Here is a 20,749-nt window from a genome sequence, read left to right on the forward strand (position 1 = left end):
CACAACCTATTATTATGTGTAAAAGCACATACAAATATTCTTTAATTGATGAAAGGAAAAGATTCTTTTTGGATTCAATTGGAATTGTATGAGCGGTTTAACCATTAATAAACATGAAAAACATGCTGTTAAACCATTCAAAACAATGTATTAATCCATTTATTACATTTACTTTCACGCAGTCACAACTGTTAGAAATTCAGCTTCAATAATAAATTTCCGTTAAAATATCAATAAAATTATCGCACACCTTTTATCTACCGTTCAACATTCGCATTTGTTGAAAGCCATAAAACTACAATATGTATTGGCATTCAATTTCCTTTTCCTGCGCTTATTATGAGGCCAGGCCCCCGGTTAAGTCTTTGGTTGTCCGCACAAATGTTCCCCAATTTGTTGGCATAATGAAAACAATTCGAGTGGATCTGGATCCACAAAACTGACAAGTTTTTCGTATGACACACTAAAAATGAAGACACTAAAGGCGGGGCCACAAAAGCTTACCCATAGTTGGGGCCAGTTGTTGCTGTTATTGTTGCTGTAATCTGGCATGTAGGAAGCAGAACAAGTGGCACACAAGTAGAGACACACACGTAGCCACTCCATGCACAATGGCATCAAGTAAGTAATACAATAGAAAAAGCAACTCGCGTATGCGTGTATAAAACTTTATTTTTACGACAAAGTGCAAGCAGCAAAGTTGTTAGCAAAAGACTGAAAAGCAACACCAACAATGACAAAAATTATTTGAGGCTAGCCGAATCTTAAAATACTCTTGTAATCAAGCGTTATGGTACCTTGTAGTACTATGATCATTGGGTCTTTACTGGGTAAAAGGATAGATTTTATAAAATAACGTCTGTCTATCCATCTATGTACATACATCAAACCCATAATAACCTCTTCAAAGGGTATACGAATTCTCCAAGGGGCATCCTGTAGCAGTTGTTGTTGCCCGCAGTTGGATTTTAATTTTTACCAGCGACATGAGACAATGTTTTAACTAAAAATTGCAAGCCAGAAACTTGAACTGTAGAGAAGGAGAAATTTGATTTTCATTTTTACAGAATCGCAATGTCAGGTCGATCCTGTGGCACGTAACACACTTCGTGTACGCAAGGTGCGTGGAACAGTTTCAATTACAACTTCATGAAGGTGTGGCAGAGCATGGCAATCCAATAAGAACCTTCTTTGATGTACTTTTTTTTATTTTCTGCACCACCCTATCTACACAATTAGTCCTGCCACTTGATACCTCGATTACAACGATTTGATGGGCCATGATTAATGCGACGCCTGTCACGTTGCTACTTTCCGCAAATTTGCCTAACAAATGATCTAAACGATGGACACACCCGTACAACAAGAAGTAATGTCTTCAACTTCATCGGAGGACGATGGAAAAGTGAAAATGGGAAATGTCACAGTGGTACCAGTGTCCGGAATGGGTGGAAATGAATAACAAAAGGAAAAAAAGTTGTTTTGATAAATGTGAAGATAAAAGCTATGAATAATGGTGTATATTATTGTTTTCTTTGTATAAAAACCCTGTATTTATTTGTTATGCATTCTTTTGTGTATGTTCATATTTTCGTTAAAATTGTCATTTATTTTCACTAATGTGGGAAACTTGAACGAACAATAGCAGAAGGCCAATGGCATTGGTCCTTTATGCCTTTTAAAGGTTTTCTTCTAATTTTTATGGTTTTTTAAGTCGTCCAAAATATTCTAATGAACTTCCACGCTCGGAAATAAATTCTCGACTAATCCATCTAACTTATTTTCTTGTTGACACATCACTAAAATAAACAAGAAAGCTTCAGGACTCGTGCCAATCCATCTGTTTCCGCTTGGCCTGCGATTGCCCTGGGGGAATATTTTATATGTCTGACACAAATCGCAATCGTAACTGACACTGATCCACTGTTCGCAGATTTATCTATAAAATGTTTAAAATATTTAAGTAGCACAAAGTTTTATGGAGCTGTGTGACAACGTAATTTTAAATTGTCTGCTTTACCCAACAGCCGATTTCGTGCCCGCCCCGGACTTAAGAAGGAAAGTTTGTCAAACTTTTGTTTCAAAAGTCAAAGGCGCACACTTTTGATGAATGAGTTGAAGGCAGCACCGAGCCAGAAGGTATAGCAAAAGGACCTGCAGTAGGAGTAAAAATAGATCTGGAGCAGGGGTCCAGCAATTCAGGAATCAGACTACTTCTCTTTCAGTTCTTATCGCCAGACAGTTGCAAATTTATATGCTCCAGCTTCCTCAAATCCGGTCGAGAGTGCCGAGAGAATTAAATGCTGCCAAGCATTTAAAAACGCATAAATGTATTTTCCGGCGCGCACTCACATAATGAAAAATTTATGAACTAACTGCAGCTGGAAAAAGAATTAATTGCCGAAGTAAAACAAAAACTTTGAGTGTGCAAGTGCAAGTACCAACCAAATTTGTGTCAGCTGAGAAACTATTAAAAAGGCATCTCTGGGAAACAGTCATAACGAAGCACCCACAAATCGAGCAGCTTCTGAAACTGGAACAGTTCCCACAGAACCCCACCTGCATTTCCGCTGCCCACAGAAGCAACCTTCTGCAAAACGAGAAGTCGAAAACCGAAGCTGACTTCCTGTTTTGTGCTAAGCTCCAACGTTGCTCGAACGATGCTCCGACGATGCTCCGAAAATGCGGAAACGTCCATTTTATAGCGGAAATATATTCTTATGCGGAGACGCGGTGATGATTTATGTATGTTTTGGCATTACGTGCTCTGTACTAGTGCAGCTTTTGTGCACCCTTAGACCCTTTGTGTGCGTTTCGCTTTAAATTCCTCTACTTATAGATGTCAAACCACTGGATGGGAATAAAATGTAATTCTAAAAACTGCAGTTTTTATGAGTACCTAGTAGCCAGGTTATTGCTCTGGTATGCAGCAATAGAGCTGTTTTGCGATTGAAATTAAATATGGAAAATTTTGATCTGACGCAGTTCGCCTGTGTCTGGCTTTTGATAAAAACTTTACCTCATTTCCAGAACTTTACGTGGTCCACCCACCCAACAGCGAACAGCCAATGGGTATCGAGCGGTAGAAATGAAAGGAAAAATCCTCTGACAGAAATGGGTTAAGCTCATACAAATGCTGCAATTATTTGCATGCTCGAGTGTCTAGCATTTTTATTTGCCCCGTTTTTTGTTATATGCAGTATTTGTCAAGTTAATGGGTATGCTAGAGCTCTGGGCATGTACATACATATGTTACAATTTGAGGTCCCCGACAATTCACAATGAAAAACAATTATCAAAATATTTGTACTACATATAGACTCATAGGAAATTTAAAAATTGCATTATTAAAATAACAAGTTGCGCAGATATGAGCCGAAATGAAAGAAATTCTTGCGGATTTCAATATCCGGATTGGCCCTACTGAGTACTAGGTATCCCATTCACACGACCATGGACCTCTCATTTAGCTTACGTAATGGTGGCTGGAGTAGGAATGGAATAGGGACTACGACCAGAATGCGACACGAGGGGGACTTTCCCCTGTGCGTGTCTGCGCAAAGCCGCGCATAATTCAGGTTAAGTGCGCTTCATGTGCGTTTATGCTGACATTAAAACACTCACTCAGACACTCACATGCTCTCTCAGTTACCCACATGCACACTCGTTCACATGCTAATACACTCAGGATGGATGCGTGGCTGTTGCGTTCTCTATTACAGCTGGAAAATTAAAACTTTTTTATTGAAGTTGAGTGTATGCGTGCGCAATGTCACAATAAAGGGAAAAATCCAAAAATAATAACAAACTTTTTGCCGGAGTGAATGCGAAACAAAAATTGTCGCACAAAAGGAAAACTTGCAGCATTTGCAAGCGAATAAAAAGTTGATGGCTAACCTACCCTCACCCTCCTCGTTAAACATCGGAAAATAATTAAAAAGTTTTCCGTCGAGCTAATGGAAATTGAATTTCAAACTCGCCTTGAAGAATGGGCAAATTTCATTAAAATCCATGCTGAATAATTTAAAAACAAATGAATACAATTTGAGTTTGATTTGCTCGCCGGGCAGCAGTACTAAATGCCAAATGATGTCACAAGTTTTTGCCTTTCAACATGCAACAAAAAACTATAACATTTCTACTAACTTTAATTGGGATTTGAATTTGATGATTTAATGGCACCATGAACCATAATTCGATCAAATTAGGTAAAAGCTTATATTTTAACATTAAATATTGCATTGCAATTTACTTTAAAAAAATGGAGATGGAACATGAAAAACGAAAATAGAACTGGCGCTCTGGAATGTGACACATATAATGAATTCCACATAACGCAATTTCCAGGTTAGCACGCTCCAACATCACCTAAAGGGGCGAACATCGCACCCATGGTCCCCTGCTGCTGCAACCTTACTCACGTCAGTTCACAGGACGTCGCCCACGCGTTGCATGCTTGGCTGCATTTTTTGGCAGGTCGCACGTGTTACCGCTCAACAGCTCCATCTTGCACAACCCCACAGCTGCATACGATTTTTTATTTGCCTTTAAAAACAGTATAGCTACCTTTTTGAGAACTCTGTTATGCTCTGAAATTTCTCTTTCTGGAAACCATATGCCATTCACTTAAAACTTGTATAACTTCTATAAGATTAGCTCACAACAAAACTACATTTTCAAGGGTATTCCAAACTTCGCTATGAAAATACGACATTTTTTTACATTCTTTTCTGTTATTTTTCTTACCACTCGCATTCGTTGGCTCTGGCAGTGCACACGAGTGCCTGGCATAATGCATTTATAAAGGCCGCTGAACAATGCCAAGAGCGAGTCAGATAATTTCATTTTGCTCCTGTGGCTGGCCATGGCAATGCCATTTACCGCTAACTATTTGTTTTTCTCATATTTGGCAATGCTTTACATTTATTTTCGCGCTTACTTCAGCTCTCCCTGTCTCTTGATCTCTGTGTTGTTGTTGCCCTGTCATTAAGCTCGCATGTGCCGTGGCTTTGGTTTGTACATGAAATTTTATGACGAGTGTTGTTCCGTGTTGACTCCACAGCAGCAGATAGCGGATCCGCCGACAGCGAACAGCAACAGGAGCCTCAACCAGAGAGACAGCCAGTCAACGCGGTACACAGATGCATCAGACAGTGACACTCGCATCGTCTGCAGGTGAAGGCAAACAATACAAATATTTGTATGCCCCCATAACTGTATGGCACATGGGTGTACTTCCATCATAGGTGTATCTGCGGTGCCGTACTCGTACTCGTATGTGCCAAGTGCCAAGAGCGCGATAAAAAAACATGTCCCATTTTGTCGCCCATTGTTTGGCAACTTTAGCTGATGTCGGCATTGATTTTCCTGGATTTCTGGGGTTCTACAACAATAAGAGTGTTGTTATATGAAGACATTCAGGTTTAATAGATAAGTTGAATTTGAATTATAAGGGAAAACGAAAACACATCCTGTCACATCCTGGCATCCTGTTTCGGGATATACAACATACTAACTCCTTATGGTTATTATCGATCTTATCTATCTATCTATATAGAACTATCTTTAAATTTTCCATGCTGCACAGTAAAAACTTTGCTTCATTTTACTAAACTTTTACTACATAAACAGAGTTCCCAAAATTTCCAGTTTCTGTAAAGAAAACTTCAGCACTGCTAATTAATATGAATGAAGTTCTGCAGTCTGAGCGTAATTGCCCTCGCCTTTGCTTTACGAGTAGCTACATTGTTAATAATATTCCACTTAGATGGTTCCCACTTTGGACCATGGTCTTGGTCTTTTTTTGCAGGCTCTATGTACACGTATTTATGTATGTATATCATTATGTATGTAGTTGCATAATTTCAATATGTCCATACTGTTGCCAATAAAATTGGCAAAGCAGAAAAAAAGGCAATGGAAAAGTTTTGCCAACGAAATGAACGATGCAATCATGTTTCCCTCACTCCGTCTCTGGGAGTGTTTCGCAGTTTTTGTTTTTATTCGTTCTTTGCCACTTTGGGGCATGCAACAAACTTTATTAAAAAGTATGCAAGAAATTTTTGCATCGCATCTATACATTTGCCAGAATACCCACAGGGCTGCAGAGGTATCCGGTCGTAGCTAAAGTTTGGAGATGGTTGATTTCCCACAGCCTTTTCCCACTTCCACTCCTCTTTCTTTTTCTCTGTCTGCAGCCCGTTTTCCCATTTTCCTCCACAGATTGACATGAATTGGCAAAATGAAATTGCTGTTTCTTGTGATAAATTTCAATGAACATTTTTGCCAAGGCGCAAACATGAAGTGAAAGTACGGGACACGGCAGGAATTTGCATCTGTTGAGTGCAGTTTGCTGTGTGGCCCGAATAACAGGCTGTGAGGCATGCTAAAAGCCAGTTTGGAACAGAACGAGTTTCGACATAAATTGCAAGGCAAATAAATTAAAAAATGTTTACAAACGGTTGAGCTTTCCTATAAAAAATGATAGAAAGTTGCTTGATATTAAACAAAACTAGCAATCACGGGTGCCAGTTTTTTTTTATTCGGTTTATATTTGGTTAAACTTTAAATACGTTTATACTGAATGAAAGCCAGGTTTGAATTCTTTCATTTTGATTTTTCTCTCTTTATTCTTAATATTGGCAGTTTTTTTTTTAACGGAAATGTGTGAACGTAATGCCAGGAAAAACTGTTTGAGTTGTTAAGAAAATAAAGCGCACGACTGCACTGTTTTCCTTGTTATGCAAATGGCAGTGGATGCGGCAATGGCAGCCATTGGCAGCGGGCAAACTTGGCCTTAACTTTTCAATTTCCATTTTACGCGCTGGCGACAGCCGGCTTGCCCTGGAACGCGCCTCCCGCCACGACCCACGTCCCATTCACTGCAATTAACAAGCTATTAACTAGAGTATGCCCAGGCCTTAAACCTTTGTCGCTTTCCGTATCTCTTCTTGCAGCTGTCGTCTTGGGCAATCACCATGAGAGTCTCTCGCTGAGTCCAGCGGAGCATAGCGTTGTGCGTTACACAAACGAATCCCTTATTGTGCAGTGCCGGAGCCCCGATCCGGACGTGAAGCTGCATTGGAAATCGCCGAAAGGGGATATTATACGCGAGCACAAAGGACGCATCCACATTGAGCAAACATCGCCAGGTGAGAATCGGGGTCAGTGTGGAGCTCTGGATAGATAAAATCGAGCAAAACACTAAAGGCTAAAGGCTTTTGCGCCAGATGGTAGGGGGCACGAGTAAACAATGCCACAAGCACAACAAACGAATTTAATTGCAATTCCATTACTGCACTACATTCATTCCATCTGAACACTCGATCCTAAGAATCGGAAGGAAAAGGGGAATAAATGTAGTCCTAAATATTCCCTTAAAAATTAATTTAAAATAATTATGCAAAATTATGATGGCCACGGTTATCAGAACAGGTCTTCAATATATAATATCCATTTTGAATAATTCTTTAACGTTTTAATTTCCATTCCATTGGGTTAATAATGAGTATCCGTTTGTCGTCTCTTGATCTATATTTTTCCTTTTATTTTTATTTTATGCTTCGGGCTTTGGCCTTTGTTTTTGCGAACCCCATTTAACCTTTTTCAAACCATATATTCTATACACAATTTGTTCCTTTTTATTTCTCCTGCTCGTTTGCTTATTCTCTTTTTGTCCGCTGCACAGAACAATTGAAAATCGTTTTCGCCCACATCGCACTGGCGGACAAGGGCAATTGGAGCTGCGAAGCTGCTGAGGGCGGCCTGCATAGTAAATCCTTCGATTTGATTGTATATCGTAAGTGCTGGAATCGCCCGCAGGGAGGTCGAAGCTGGTGGGGCAGTCATTAATATTGCATTGTTTTCTTGCCCCCACACAGAGAAAATTACATTCACGGAGAACGCCAGCGTGATAACCGTAAAAGAGGGCGACAAAGACAAGACCATATTGTGCGAGGTGAAGGGCGAACCGCAGCCAAACATCACCTGGCATTTCAATGGACAGCCCATTAGTGCGGACAGTGAGTTGGCCAAAGATAATGAGCTATGCATTTTACACGAATCCCAAATACCCAAAGTACATTTTTCCCGTTTCCATTTCTCTCCCTTCTTCGATTTCTTGGGAACGAATTCATCCCTGTAGCGGCAGATGGCTCCAAGTACCGCATCCTGGCCGATGGTTTGCTCATCAACAAGGTAACACAGAGTGACACCGGCGAGTACACGTGCCGGGCATACCAAGTGAATTCGATTGCTTCCGATATGCAGGAGCGCACAGTTTTGATGAAAATCGAACGTGAGTGTGATTTATGATTTCTAAACAAGAGCAATGGCACACTGGGACCAGGTGATGGTCCACACCTTCATATGTTCCACAAATTTTGTGGCACCATCTAGTCTCAGTGTGCAATATTTTTGGGGGTTCCAGTAGAATTACTTGAGCGTCATGCTATTTTTTTTTTCTTTTGTGGGGTGAAGGTGATGGTTATAAAATGTATGTGTTTGCTTTGTATGCAATGCATTGGGCGGTAAATAGTTTTTGAGCACGAAAAATGCTGGAATTACATTCGCTTAGAGCAGGTTTTTTGATGAATGCTGATGTTCCTACCCTGCTTGTACCCTGGTCAGTGGGCGTGGCACACATGCAGCTAATGGCTTAACTTGCCCAAAAAGCCTCACAGCGAGGCTGTGATTTATGGTTGCCGCACATGATTTTTACATTTTCCCGGCATACCTTTGAGCGTCACTTGTCAGCTGTCAGAGGAGCCTCATCCGCACTGCAGTGAGCCTGAGGCTCGCGGCAACGGATCTCAGTTTCCATTCAGTTTACTGCAGAATTGGCGGTAAAATTTAATTAAAGCTATAATTGATTCCTCACAGACAAACCATTTTGGACGCACAAACAGTTTGTGAGCATGCAATATGCGTACATCAACGGGACGGCGTCTATCATGTGTGAGGCCCAGGCGGAGCCTCCGGCCACCTTTACGTGGCACCGGAAGCAGAAGCGGCTGCACAGCAACGAGCGACTCTACACTATCGAGGGAGACCACTACTGGTCCCGGCTGACTGTTCATGTGCTGAACGCCAGTGTTTTCGACAATTATCGCTGCCGGGCCACCAATCATTTGGGCAGCATTGAGCGGACCAAACGTCTGGAGCAAGGCGAAAAGCCCCCATCGCCAATCACGTTTCAGCTGCGCGGCTTCAACTCGAACACCTTCGATGTGGATGTTAGTGCCCCGCGGGGACCCGAGGACCGCGGGCCCATGGAGGTGAACGGCTTCCGGATCGAGTACATGTCAGAGCTTGAGTTCAAGTCGGATGCCGGCAAGTGGACCAATGCCAGGCGCAAGGACTTCCCCTTTGAAGAAGGTAAGTGATACTAGTATGTCGTGACCCCGTCACATAATGCCTGTCACACGCTTCACTCCACCCGACAGGTGCCACTTTCCTCATTACCAACCTGGAACCCGACACCACCTACCTGATGAGAGCCGCCTCCCGCAACCTTGCAGGCTTCAGTGACTTCACCAAAGTGGAGAAGTACAAGACGCTGTCACTGGAACCGCGCGTGTCTTCGGCGCTGCCCCAAACCACGTCCCTATGCTTCAGTTTGATGGCTATGATGTGTCTGACACTACGGCTGGGATATTGAATCTGTATCTGCAGGCGGATGACGGATAATGGATGCGAGGTGACGGCTGATGGATGATGGATAACGGATAACGTTGGACGGGTGATGCACCTAGCAAAACCGCGGATAGCCCTGTACCCCCCATGTGCTTTGTTTAGCTTTAAGGCGTGTCCGTCTGGGCACTTTTCTGTCTGATTTGCTTTGTCTAAGTTCTTGGTTTATCCGACTGTTGATACAACCCAAAAACCAATGTTTTAGTTAAGTTTAGTACGAGTCTCTAATTAGCTTTGAACTTGCTTAAGGATTATAACTATAGTTGAAAAGGAAAAATATTTATGCAAAACATATAGAAATATTTATATTTAAAAAGAATCCTCATAGTGCATAAATGGTATACCAAAGTTAAACTTAAAATTTGCGATGCAATGGATCCAAAGCTCATAGTAGGATAATTTTTAAGCTTCCCCCAAAACATCCCAACTAAATCCCGTATCTTCCCGTTTTGCTCAACAATTTTCGGTATGCAAATCTGGAAATAAATCTTAGCTGAATATTTTTCCGAAACAAAAACTATCCTTCTTTGAGCTTGGGCCTTGGCGCCCATAAAAGATTTTGTTGCCAAATCTTGAGGATATAATCAAAAAAGTGGTCAAATCGCAAATATATATTCCAAAAGTTGCCAAAAAAAATAATAATAATATATTATGTTTATGTTTTTAAGAGAAGAGATTCAACTGATACAAAACATTCCATTAACATTTTATATGTATGTGCAAACACTAGACTCTAAAATATATATCACAAATGAAAATATATTAAAAATCTTCCTCTAAAGATCATTCAAAGTTAGCTACCCACAATCACTACAAACTCTCTCTGAAAAGAACCCTGCGAGGGCATCAAACAATAAATAACAATATAAAAGAGCTTAAAAAAGCATTTGAACATTTGTATTACATATACCGAAGACAAACATGTAAAATACGTGTGCCAAAATTAAAGGAGATGACTAATGACCGTATACCAAAAGTTGGTTAAGATATTTGAACCTTTACAAAATAGCACAGTTCTAACTTATGGAAGAGGAATGTAACTTAGCCAAAGAATAAATGCTTTGTGGTTTATCGTTTATGAAGTGTGTGTGAGCCAAAATAAAAGTTAGTATGGATACCGAACATATATTTTATGTTGTATATTTTTCCGCAAACATATAAAATATTCCGCAAAGGTAAGTATACATAAGTCAAAACGCACATACAAGTTTATTGCTAACAATGAAAACCAGAATCAGAACTGCCTTTTTCTACACTTCCAATTGTGTCAGTCTCATGTTTCTCTGTCAATTCAAATTGTGTTTTAGACAAGCCAAATATCCATTTCAGCTCAAACTGTTTTCTTTTTTAGGTTTCCATTTGATAAATTGTTCCGTAAATTTTTGGTTATTTCCCTAATAAGCGACTAGTCACAATCATGGACAATCCATGTCAGAAATCTTTGGAAGCTCTTGGTTTGGGTGTTTCGTGTGAAATTAAAGCCAAACCAAATAGTAAATTTCATTCGGAATGGTTGAAGCATTATGAAAGGTGTGAACTTCCATGGATCATAGGCGTTATGTTATAATCGCAGCTTGCCTGTTATCTTCATTCATTAGAGGCTGTGCAAGAAGACCAAGAAGACTCGGGGACCAAGATGAAAGTCATCAGTCATCAGAGGAAGATAGCGATGACCAGCTTGGAAACATTAATGGGCAACACAGCTCTGTCTTGCGTAAGCTAGATGCTTAACCAAGAGCTTGATCAAAATTGTAATATTCTTTCTTGCAGTTTCTAAAATAATCTATGCCCGATACGAAACAGCTGTGAAGCGCGTTGAGGAACTATTAGCAAAAAAACGTACGAAGAAACAAAAACATAAACCCAACCACCCACGCATTTCGGCGGGCGCTTCCAGCAATAATAATCCGAACTCAAATACATCCCCGGATATGGTCAGGCCGCCGTGCGGGACCGACGGAGCTGCCGAGCCTCACACAAGTTTTAGTCCGGTTGTAGAAAAGTCCTCGTCTGCTACAAGCAGAGTCGAAAAGCTTCCGAAAAACTGTGGCTGCTTTGAACCGAAGCCTGCCAAGCCTGCCTCTGGGGATTCGAAAAATGATCTGGGTGCTTCGAATATTAAAGTTTGCGCGGAGCCAGAGCTGCTACCGAAAACAGAGCCACAGCCGGCAGTTGTGACATTACTAGGAACTTTATCTGAATCCTCGAATTTTTCGTACTGTACCTGCACTCAATCAACACCGGCAACTGAGCCAACACCCGGCGCCCCCTCGCGTAGTCAGACAGCCAGACCATTTAGGGATTGCCATTTGTGCAAAAGACCTATTATTGTGGTTCCCGGTGGGGAAGGAGTGCCATTGCCACACTCTAAGCATGGCCCCAAGCCAAAGAGTACAGACGCGGATCGTCAAACCCATTCCCAAGCAAAAGCCAAACAGAAGTCAGATAAAAAAATGTATAAAAAAGAGATAAAAATAGAAAAAGCATCTCACAGTCCCCAGTTTCCACGGCCAAACTTACACACAGAGGATCCTTCATGTGCATGTCCCTCGCAGTCAGACCAAGAGACTCATTCGTCCGACCTTGCGTTAATATCGGAAATATCAAAACAGTTGTGCGAGATGAACAGGAAGTTGGAGAGAATTCAAAGGAATGAGATACTCGAAATACGCAATCAGATGGATACGCTCAGCGCCAATGTCCAGTCGCTGAACAAAACATTGCAGGACAAGGCAATGAAAACAGAGTCGTCAGCCTGCCTTGGTTGTACAGCGGAGCTGAATAAAGACCATAGTGAGACAAAATCGGAACATTCAGTGAAAGCCACAAAGAATGAACCGCACTCCCCAAATGATCCAAAGAAAAAAGCCATGGAGATTAAGGATCGTTCATCGAGTAATTGTGAGTTCTGTAAGGACAAGAATCTACCAATTCTGAACAGTTTCCACTTCGAGCTTATCGCGCTGATTGGTGACCTCAAATTCAGTGAAGTTTTGATGTCGATTTTACTGCGACGCGACAATGTCTACCATGTGAGGGTGCAGGATATGATCCACGACAAAGTCCTGGGCTGTTTCCTGGTAAGCGATGCAGGCATCGAGGAGGCCATCAAGCTAGGTGTCTTCCAACAGACAATGACATTCAGTGTGGTCGATGTACGAAACACGCTCAAAGCAGGAAAGGGCGCTCTGGGCATTGCTTTCGAGTTCTCCAATGAGAAGCGAGAATGCTTATGAAGTTTTAATTTTAAACAGCAAAAATGTAACACAATTTTCACACAATAAATGGTAAATCTAAGTAAAATCGATAATTATCGTGTTTCATGGTTAGCAGAGGGTTCAATAACTGGAATGTGTGCTCCTCATAGATTCATACATACATACATCTCCACAAATGCAAGCAAACCAAGTGGCAATATTGACTGCCTCACCTTTGTCAGTGTCGGCAGTCGGACAAAAGCAATTTTTGATTTGTTGCACCGAACTGGACCAGGGGCCCCGAGGTGCGGTAGGCCTAGGACATCCCACAGGCGCCAGACCATCAGACCTCTAGGCCGTCCGACCATCCGACCATCCGACCGACCGCCCGACCGCATGTCAAACTGTTCATTTTGGCAAACAGCGGTTTGTCAATCAACCACGTCAACTGAGGCTCAACCGAAGGCCCGCATATGTATGTATGTCTGTCTCCGCCATGACGGTATGGGGACACCCGGTACGAGTACTCGTATAGACGCTGCCATTGCTGACAGCCGCATAAATCAGATGAATGCCAAACGACGGCTGCTGATTCAGATGCTGATGCTGATGCGGATGCATCTGTGACTGCGTTGGCATATTGTGCGGACTGACTTTTATTGCCAGACCGCCCGTTAAATATTTTCTCTGTACCCGTTCCTATTTACCAGTCACACACACATAGACATAGCCATGGATGCGTCTCATCAGCAGCGCATCAGAATAGGAATCCGCATTTAGCATTCTCGTCACACTGAGCCCCGAACAGTATGGGCTTACGTTATTTAGTCTGCAAATAGACGCGGTTCAAAACAATCTGCCCGCTTCTTAATTCCACGCACACTCAGACATTTTAGAAAATTGTTTTGTGTTTCCCAAAACATCAGCTAAGATTGAATTTGAAAAGCGGATCGTTTGTTTTGTTAGGAGGCTTGGATAGTGGGATAGAAAGAGACCTGTTCAGGTTCCAATTGGTTGCATGGTTTATTCTCTCGTATGAGGCGGCACTTTGCACCTCTTTTTTCTATTCACAAGTTATCACTTTAACGTTCGTATATTGTTAATTTTATGTTCCTTGTGAGCTATGATTGTTCAACCATTCTCTGCCAAAAATGAACGCTTTAAACATACTTCAACAATCACAAAGGCAAAAAAAAAAATCTATTTGGCCTAGAAAAAACAGCACTCGGCCATTTCTGGCATTAAACCGCCCACTCAGGTCAGGCACCGCGCAGGCTTTTAGACCAAATCGACGCATGGCCCCAGTTTACTTTTCCATCCGCCATCTAAAGCCACTCGAGAGAGCATCTGCAACTGACGCTAGCGTGTGTCAGTCCATTCGGGCAATGCAATTTCCATGTCAGCGGCCTGTTTTTTTTTTCTTTTTCCATTTTTTTGTATTTCTCGTCATCCTCGTTTCATTTGGCTTATCGATAGTGCAAAATTCAACAATTTTCACCCGCATGTGGGGTGTGCTTTCAATTGAAACCAAGTGTAAAGGAAAATAAGTGGGCTTTATTGTCAGCAAAGTTTCAGACTAGGAAAACGAGTCAGCTCTGGATCTTTAAAAATATTTAAAAATGCATCAAATACATCCAAATCAGTCTTAATGAACAGACTTATACGAATGTAATCCGGTTGACTTTTGCTATTAAAAATTGCAATCAGTGCCTCATTATCCGGAGCATGTTCCACACGCTGGTCCAGATTTTCCACTCGACAAGTCCTTGTGTTGGGATGACGATGACCCTCCCATGGACGGATGCTTTGTAGCGCCCCTCGCCGTGTCAATAAATGAGCGCCAGGCATTAAATTGTAATTTTTTAATTACACACAAAAGATTTAATGACTGCGGTGGTAATAACACACAACAGACGTTGCCACGCCCCAGTGCCCTGTCCGCCTTTGAGGGCACAACAGCAGCAGCTTCGCTTTTGCCGAACAGCTAGAGCGGAAAAGTATGCAACGCTTAATTACATAAACGTTGCTGCCCCGAAGCCGAAGTTGAGACGGGACTAGGCATGGGACGGAACTGAACTCGACTCCCCCGTGCACAAGAAAACTCCCAGCACAGACGGAAACTGAGAGAAATCTCTCGAGCTGGAGTGCTACATCGAGATAATAAGAAAATGGGGAAAATTAAATTGTTTTTCTGTGCTCGCGCCAAGTGACCAATTAAAGCGAACAGCAAAAAGTCCCGAGTACAAGCTGGAGCAACAGCCCGTGGACCGGGGCGCTACATCCTCGGAAGACGATTCTCCTTTTTGCTTTCTATACTTCTACAGCTTCTGCTTATTAGCTACTGTGATTTGCTTGAAATACGAGGAGTATTTGTCCCTCTAACTGGAAGTAACCCATCTTTGGCTTTGTCTGTTTGTTTAGCAATAAAAATCATTTTGCTCTTTCTAATGATGCCACAGCAATGCGGCTGCTCTCTAAATTAGCGCCATGAGCCGTTCAGTATTCAACAGTCAAGAGTCGTAGAATATGCTGTTTCTTATCCGACTAAAAACCGCCACTGCCCTCCGCACAGTCGTAAATAAAACTTTCTCGAGAACTAACTAATATGCCAGAAGTGGGGGCAACACAAATCTTCTATAAAGTAAATGCGCTCTCTGCATTGGAATCCTGTTACCTCTAGGCTCCTCTAGGCTTCTCCAGACCACTCCTGGCTGCTTTTGCTACTTTTGCTGGCCCTGGCTGCTCTTGTTGCCGCTGTTGTTGAATGTTTTTCGTGTGTTTGCTGTTTGTTGCCAACACACTAATTACCGCAATTAATTATGCCGCCTCGGGGAACAGAGCGGTGTGGAGTGCAGTGTAGTCCAGGACAAGTCCGGGGCAGGCCCAAAGCTAAAGCCCGTCCAATTCCTAGTTGGCAGGATGATGTCGTTACTGCTGCCATTGTTGCTCGAGTGGGAGGTTGGCTTCCCTTTTGACTCGAACTTTAACACAGGCTATACACGAGTGGGTATATGCATGAGCATGGGGCTGGGTTGGGTTTAACACCCTGTGTATTCCTGTGTGCGCATTTTAAACAGCTTTTACGCGTTTTGTACTTTGGTCTCAAAGCGCATATCAAATGCTTCGCTTGCCATCCGCACACACACGGGCACACACTGAGAGCTGTGCAGCAATTTAATTCTCTTAGCCAAATGATTTTAACCACATTACAAAAACTGCTCGTTTTCGCCATTTGAGCTTTTTCAATTGAATGCTAATTAAATGTAAAGTGATTATAAAAAAAGCAGGTTATTTGAAACCATTAAATTACGGAACACAGCAGAATGGAATTAAATATGCATATTTTAAAATTTATTTTCGTAATTTAACAAGCAGATATTGGTAGGAACGAACAATCCACAAAACAAGTAGATATACTCCACGCCTGAGATTGGGATTGAGGCGTTGGCTTAATGCATTTAATGGTGTACATTTGACATCAGTTTGTACTCTTTTCAGACGAAAATCCAATTAATTTATTTGTATGTAGGCTACATAACACAAAAGCCATTAATATGATGAAACAATACGTTTTAGAGCTTATTTTCAATCAAGAATTTCTGAGAATCATATGGGAAATGGTTTAAAAAAGCCATTAATAAATATGGGAAGATTTAACAACATTAAAGAAATAAATTGTAAAATGAAATGTTCTGGTACAAAATGTATACCACACATACATACACATGTTCACAAAATAAGTACTAAATAAGTTCATAAAAACTTTTACTTAATAAAAGTCAGGTTTTGCCGAGGAATATCCTCTCAAAAAAATATGTACAGCCCCATCGAAAAAGTATCCATTATCACTCGCAGTCAGGGAAATCTCCATTTATACTTTAAGCCATTTAGGTGGTGAGTACACTCAAATCCTAGGATTTTCCAATAATATTTCCACTAGCACTTGCCCATTGCGGAACCACTAAGCGGCCATTAAGCAAATCCAAGAGTGTCACGAGCATTGGAGCAGCGGAGAAATCATTTTGCACCCGACGAAGACTCCACGAGCAAATGGCAAAACATGCATGAAAATTGAAAATTATGTTTGAAATGCACTCAGTGTCAACAGCAAAGGCAACAGCTGGGGCTCCCACATAGCAGGAACATATTTCGAATGGAGTGAAGAAGGAAGGACTTCCATATGCTGTACTGACTCTGGCACGTTTGTTTCTGTCAACGCAATGAAGTGCAACATTTCTATACAAGTGAGTGTGTGTCTTGGTTCTTTGAATGTTTTTTTGTTCATGTGAATGTAGTGGCAAACACCCGATACATTTTCCCCCATATGTATGTACGAGTGTGTACATACAAACAAACAACAAACCACTTCATATTGTAAATTTGGTAGAAAATGTTTTTAGTGTCGCAAGGATATCCGCTATGGCTCCCACCTCTGCTCCCCACTTTTTCTTCTATTTCGGATCCTTTTTGGCTCCTGCATGGAACAGGCGTACTCCCACCTGTTCTGGCAGGAACTGGGGTTGTTGGTTGCTTACCTTGTTGTATATTGTAGCAGCAAGTGCTGTTCCTGCTCCCTTTGCTTCGCCTGCCTCTTGGCACCTGTTTGCCTGTGCACCTTTTGTGGTCTCCTGATGTCCTGGAGTGCTTTTGTATGCATCCTAATGCAATCCTTGTTACTGCGTTTGTTTGATTGCTTCCGCAAGCAATACTGCCACAGTGTACTAGCTCTGATTTGTACTATTTAATTACCACAAAATAGCATTATTTACTGGGAGTCAGGGGAATTATTACAGTGAGGGACAAATGGCAGAGAAGGTTTTCTTATTGGCCATGAGAAGCGTATGTAATTTTCTCAAAACGCTTGCAAAAGCTCAGCTCAAAATATTAAACAAGTACACATAATTATCACCTTCAGTCACTGTAAGCAGAGTAACGTTCAAATTGGCTTATCCCATCCGAGAAGTAGCACACAAGAAACTGAGAAATTTCCCAGTTAACTCAGCCAATTCCATTTGACTTATATTAAATTGCAAGCAAAAATGTCTGCACAGGGCTTCCATTTAACTGGTACACTCGTACTCGCACTCATAGCTCCATCGAAAGTATATTTGCCCGGCACATAAACAAGTTGCACGAGAAGCTGCACTTGACTAAACAATACACAAACTATAGATGGGTATACAGCAGACTGCATCCGAGGGGATCGGGCGGAGCTGAGGGAATCCAAATTCGATTTCAAGCCAGGCCACACTCGAAAAACCAAACCCAGAGATGAAGCCAGAAGTTGTAGAGCTGCAGAGGAAAGTTAAGTTGGAGATGGAGATGGAGATCTGGCCATGGACCATATTGGGCTGCTCATAATGTCATATATATATATATATATATATATATATATATATTGGACCATATGAAAAGCTAAGAAACAACAATAAGCGAAAGTTATAAGACGTTTCCGAAGGTCTGGATGTCCCTGCCTGGCTGCACATGATTTGGCCGAGTTGTCGCTCAAGCACGCAGCCAATCAATATCAATCGCAATTCAATTTCAGTTTCATCTTCAAGCCAGAAGTCAGAGCCGAGCCAGAAGCAGCCGTGTCCTGCTGTTCCTGTTGTTGTCTTGCTTTTGCGATTCGGAAAATAGCAAAGTGCATTTTACAGCAGCAGCTACTGCAGCAACAACATTTGATGGTAAATTACTTTAGGGAGATTTGTGTGCTGGATCCGACGCAACTGGCGCACATAATGAGCAGCTGTGGAGCTGAAAGCCAAGCCAAGTCTGATTTCAGCCACTTCGATGGTGAACCAGAATGCAGAGCAGCACGGAGACCGAAATGGTGAACCCGATGGGAACCAGTACGATGACGATGAGTAGCAACTGATTTGTGGGCCGCTGGCGTTGGCATTTACGAAGCTCAAACCCAAGATCCGACACAGACCTGGAGCTGGGGTTGGCGGGCGCCAATGTTTGCGTGAATTTGCGCAAGATTTGTTTCCATCAAACGAGCGTCGAAATTTGCGGGTGATTAATGCGTTTGAGTGAGAGTTGCAAATGCATTTCGCATGTCAAAGGACTCGAGCGCTCCAGGTCTCTCCAGGACTTCACTCCGCGTAGTGATGAATGCCAGAGCAGCGTGCAGGTGGAGCAACAGGCAGTGCCAGTCATTGGTTCACAAGCCGTGATTATTAATGGGTCCGCCAAAGTATTTTGCCAGACTGACATGCAAATTATAAAACTTTTCCACTGTCAACTCGAGAGCTACAACTCGCCTGTCATTTGCCAGAAGCCAAATCATAAAGGGTGCTCATAAAACTACTCTGCACTGCAGACAGGAACCAGAAAGTCAAAGAAACCCCGGGTGGGGTAAACAAACAAGCGAACCAACTGGCAGTCCAATGAATGCCAGACACAACGAGGGAAACTTACCCTAAAACATACTTTAAACTAGACTAAACAAATGCCTTCAAACGATGAGAAGAAATCTTAAAGACACTTACAGGAGAGGGATTTGAGAGGGATAAACTTTCAGTATTCAGTTGAGGGTTTCAAAGAGCATCTATTGTTACAGCTTAAATGAACTACTGATTAAATTATTATTTATTACATTTACTATTATCTTTATTACTATTAAACACCACTCAACATAAACCCCCATAACCTATCCTATACATTCAAATAGAAGCAAAAAACTCTTGGCAAGTGGTGTAGCATATGTTATGACCTCCGACTCTGGAGCTAAAGTAACCTGCTAAGAAAGAATGATAATGCCAAACCGAAATAAGTATCAAATGAAGTTAGCTCTAGCCGGGGTCTGCTAGGACCACCTGTTACCTGTTTGCATTTGTCGTTTCTAATGGACTGCCAGCAGACAAATGAAAAACAAAAACGTTTTCCACCGAGCCATAAGCCTTTGTGCCATTATTCGTTTACACAACGGCAAGGATGAGTAGGTGGAAGTGCACAAACAGAAAGAAGCCAGTCTCGCACATAGACTGAAATGGTTGGAATCCCTCTCTTGGGGTTTCTCAATTTCTGCAATTCTCTGTCTGCCATTCCTTTTTATTAGCACAATTAATATGGCAATTTATAAACTGAAGTTTGATTTAATTTGAGCAGTAAATTGTCTGTATTAGTTTGCCTCTCCAAGATACTATTTACAGACTAGAAGGCATACTTAAATAAATAAATAAACAAATTGCTTTAATTTAAGAAAAAGGTTTAAAGCGGATGCAGGTTTTAGGGTTAAGGTAATCCTTACTGTTTTTTCTAAAGATTTTACAATATGTTCTCGAACATTTGAAAATTTTTCACTCCTTCTTTCACACCCATCCTTCAACCCATCACTGAGATGCAATCGCCAACATCCATCGATGAGCGCAGCCAACTGACCACAAAAATAGTTTTCCCAGAAATATTTCAACAACTTTCATACGGATTTCCTTGCCATTTTTGTTTCATTTCGCATTTCCTGTTCATTCTTTTTTCACTTTCCCGCAAAAATGTTGAAAAATGTTTTGCCATGCAAATATTTGTAAATCAGGCGGAAATAGAATTACGAGCAACTTCCTGGTCTCATAAACTCTTTTCTCGTTCGTAAAAAAAAGCCTACCAGTGGCGTGTCGAGAGTTGATTTAATCATCGGCTCAAAGGGGGTCTGGGCTTAGTTTTATAGCAAATGATTCCTCTCTACCTATGCTCCAAATTGTGCAACCAAAATGCAAAATTTCAAAATACCCCCATTGCATAAATTCTCCATCTGTGAAACATTGCCATTGGCATAGACGCCGCTGATGGCTTCCCAAGTGAATCCTCAAAGTTCAGCCAGACATTTGACTGACCGACCATAGCCGTTGGCTCACCTTTGG

General features: G+C 41.7%; 2 protein-coding genes across 2 annotated transcripts in view; both read left to right on the forward strand.

Moving 5' to 3' along the window:
* The window catches only part of LOC117582074 (hemicentin-1), a 65,955-nt gene extending 55,629 nt beyond the window's left edge, over nucleotides 1–10,326 (forward strand). The window contains exons 2-7 of the mRNA XM_034269631.1: nucleotides 6,957–7,151; nucleotides 7,688–7,798; nucleotides 7,881–8,021; nucleotides 8,144–8,296; nucleotides 8,881–9,375; nucleotides 9,444–10,326. Of these exons, the coding sequence (XP_034125522.1) occupies nucleotides 6,957–7,151; nucleotides 7,688–7,798; nucleotides 7,881–8,021; nucleotides 8,144–8,296; nucleotides 8,881–9,375; nucleotides 9,444–9,658 (1,310 nt within the window). The 3' untranslated portion in view covers nucleotides 9,659–10,326. The remainder of the gene's footprint in view (nucleotides 1–6,956; nucleotides 7,152–7,687; nucleotides 7,799–7,880; nucleotides 8,022–8,143; nucleotides 8,297–8,880; nucleotides 9,376–9,443) is intronic.
* A 670-nt stretch (nucleotides 10,327–10,996) lies between these two features.
* On the forward strand, nucleotides 10,997–13,000 carry LOC117581885. Its single transcript, XM_034269351.1, has 3 exons — nucleotides 10,997–11,220; nucleotides 11,289–11,404; nucleotides 11,461–13,000. The coding sequence occupies exons 1-3, from the start codon at nucleotides 11,108–11,110 to the stop codon at nucleotides 12,924–12,926; spliced, it is 1,695 nt and encodes a 564-aa protein (XP_034125242.1). The 5' UTR covers nucleotides 10,997–11,107; the 3' UTR covers nucleotides 12,927–13,000.
* Nucleotides 13,001–20,749: the final 7,749 nt, after the last annotated feature.

The sequence above is a fragment of the Drosophila guanche genome, unplaced genomic scaffold (genome assembly GCF_900245975.1).
Source record: "Drosophila guanche unplaced genomic scaffold, DGUA_6, whole genome shotgun sequence".
NCBI classification, from domain to species: Eukaryota; Metazoa; Arthropoda; class Insecta; order Diptera; family Drosophilidae; genus Drosophila; species Drosophila guanche.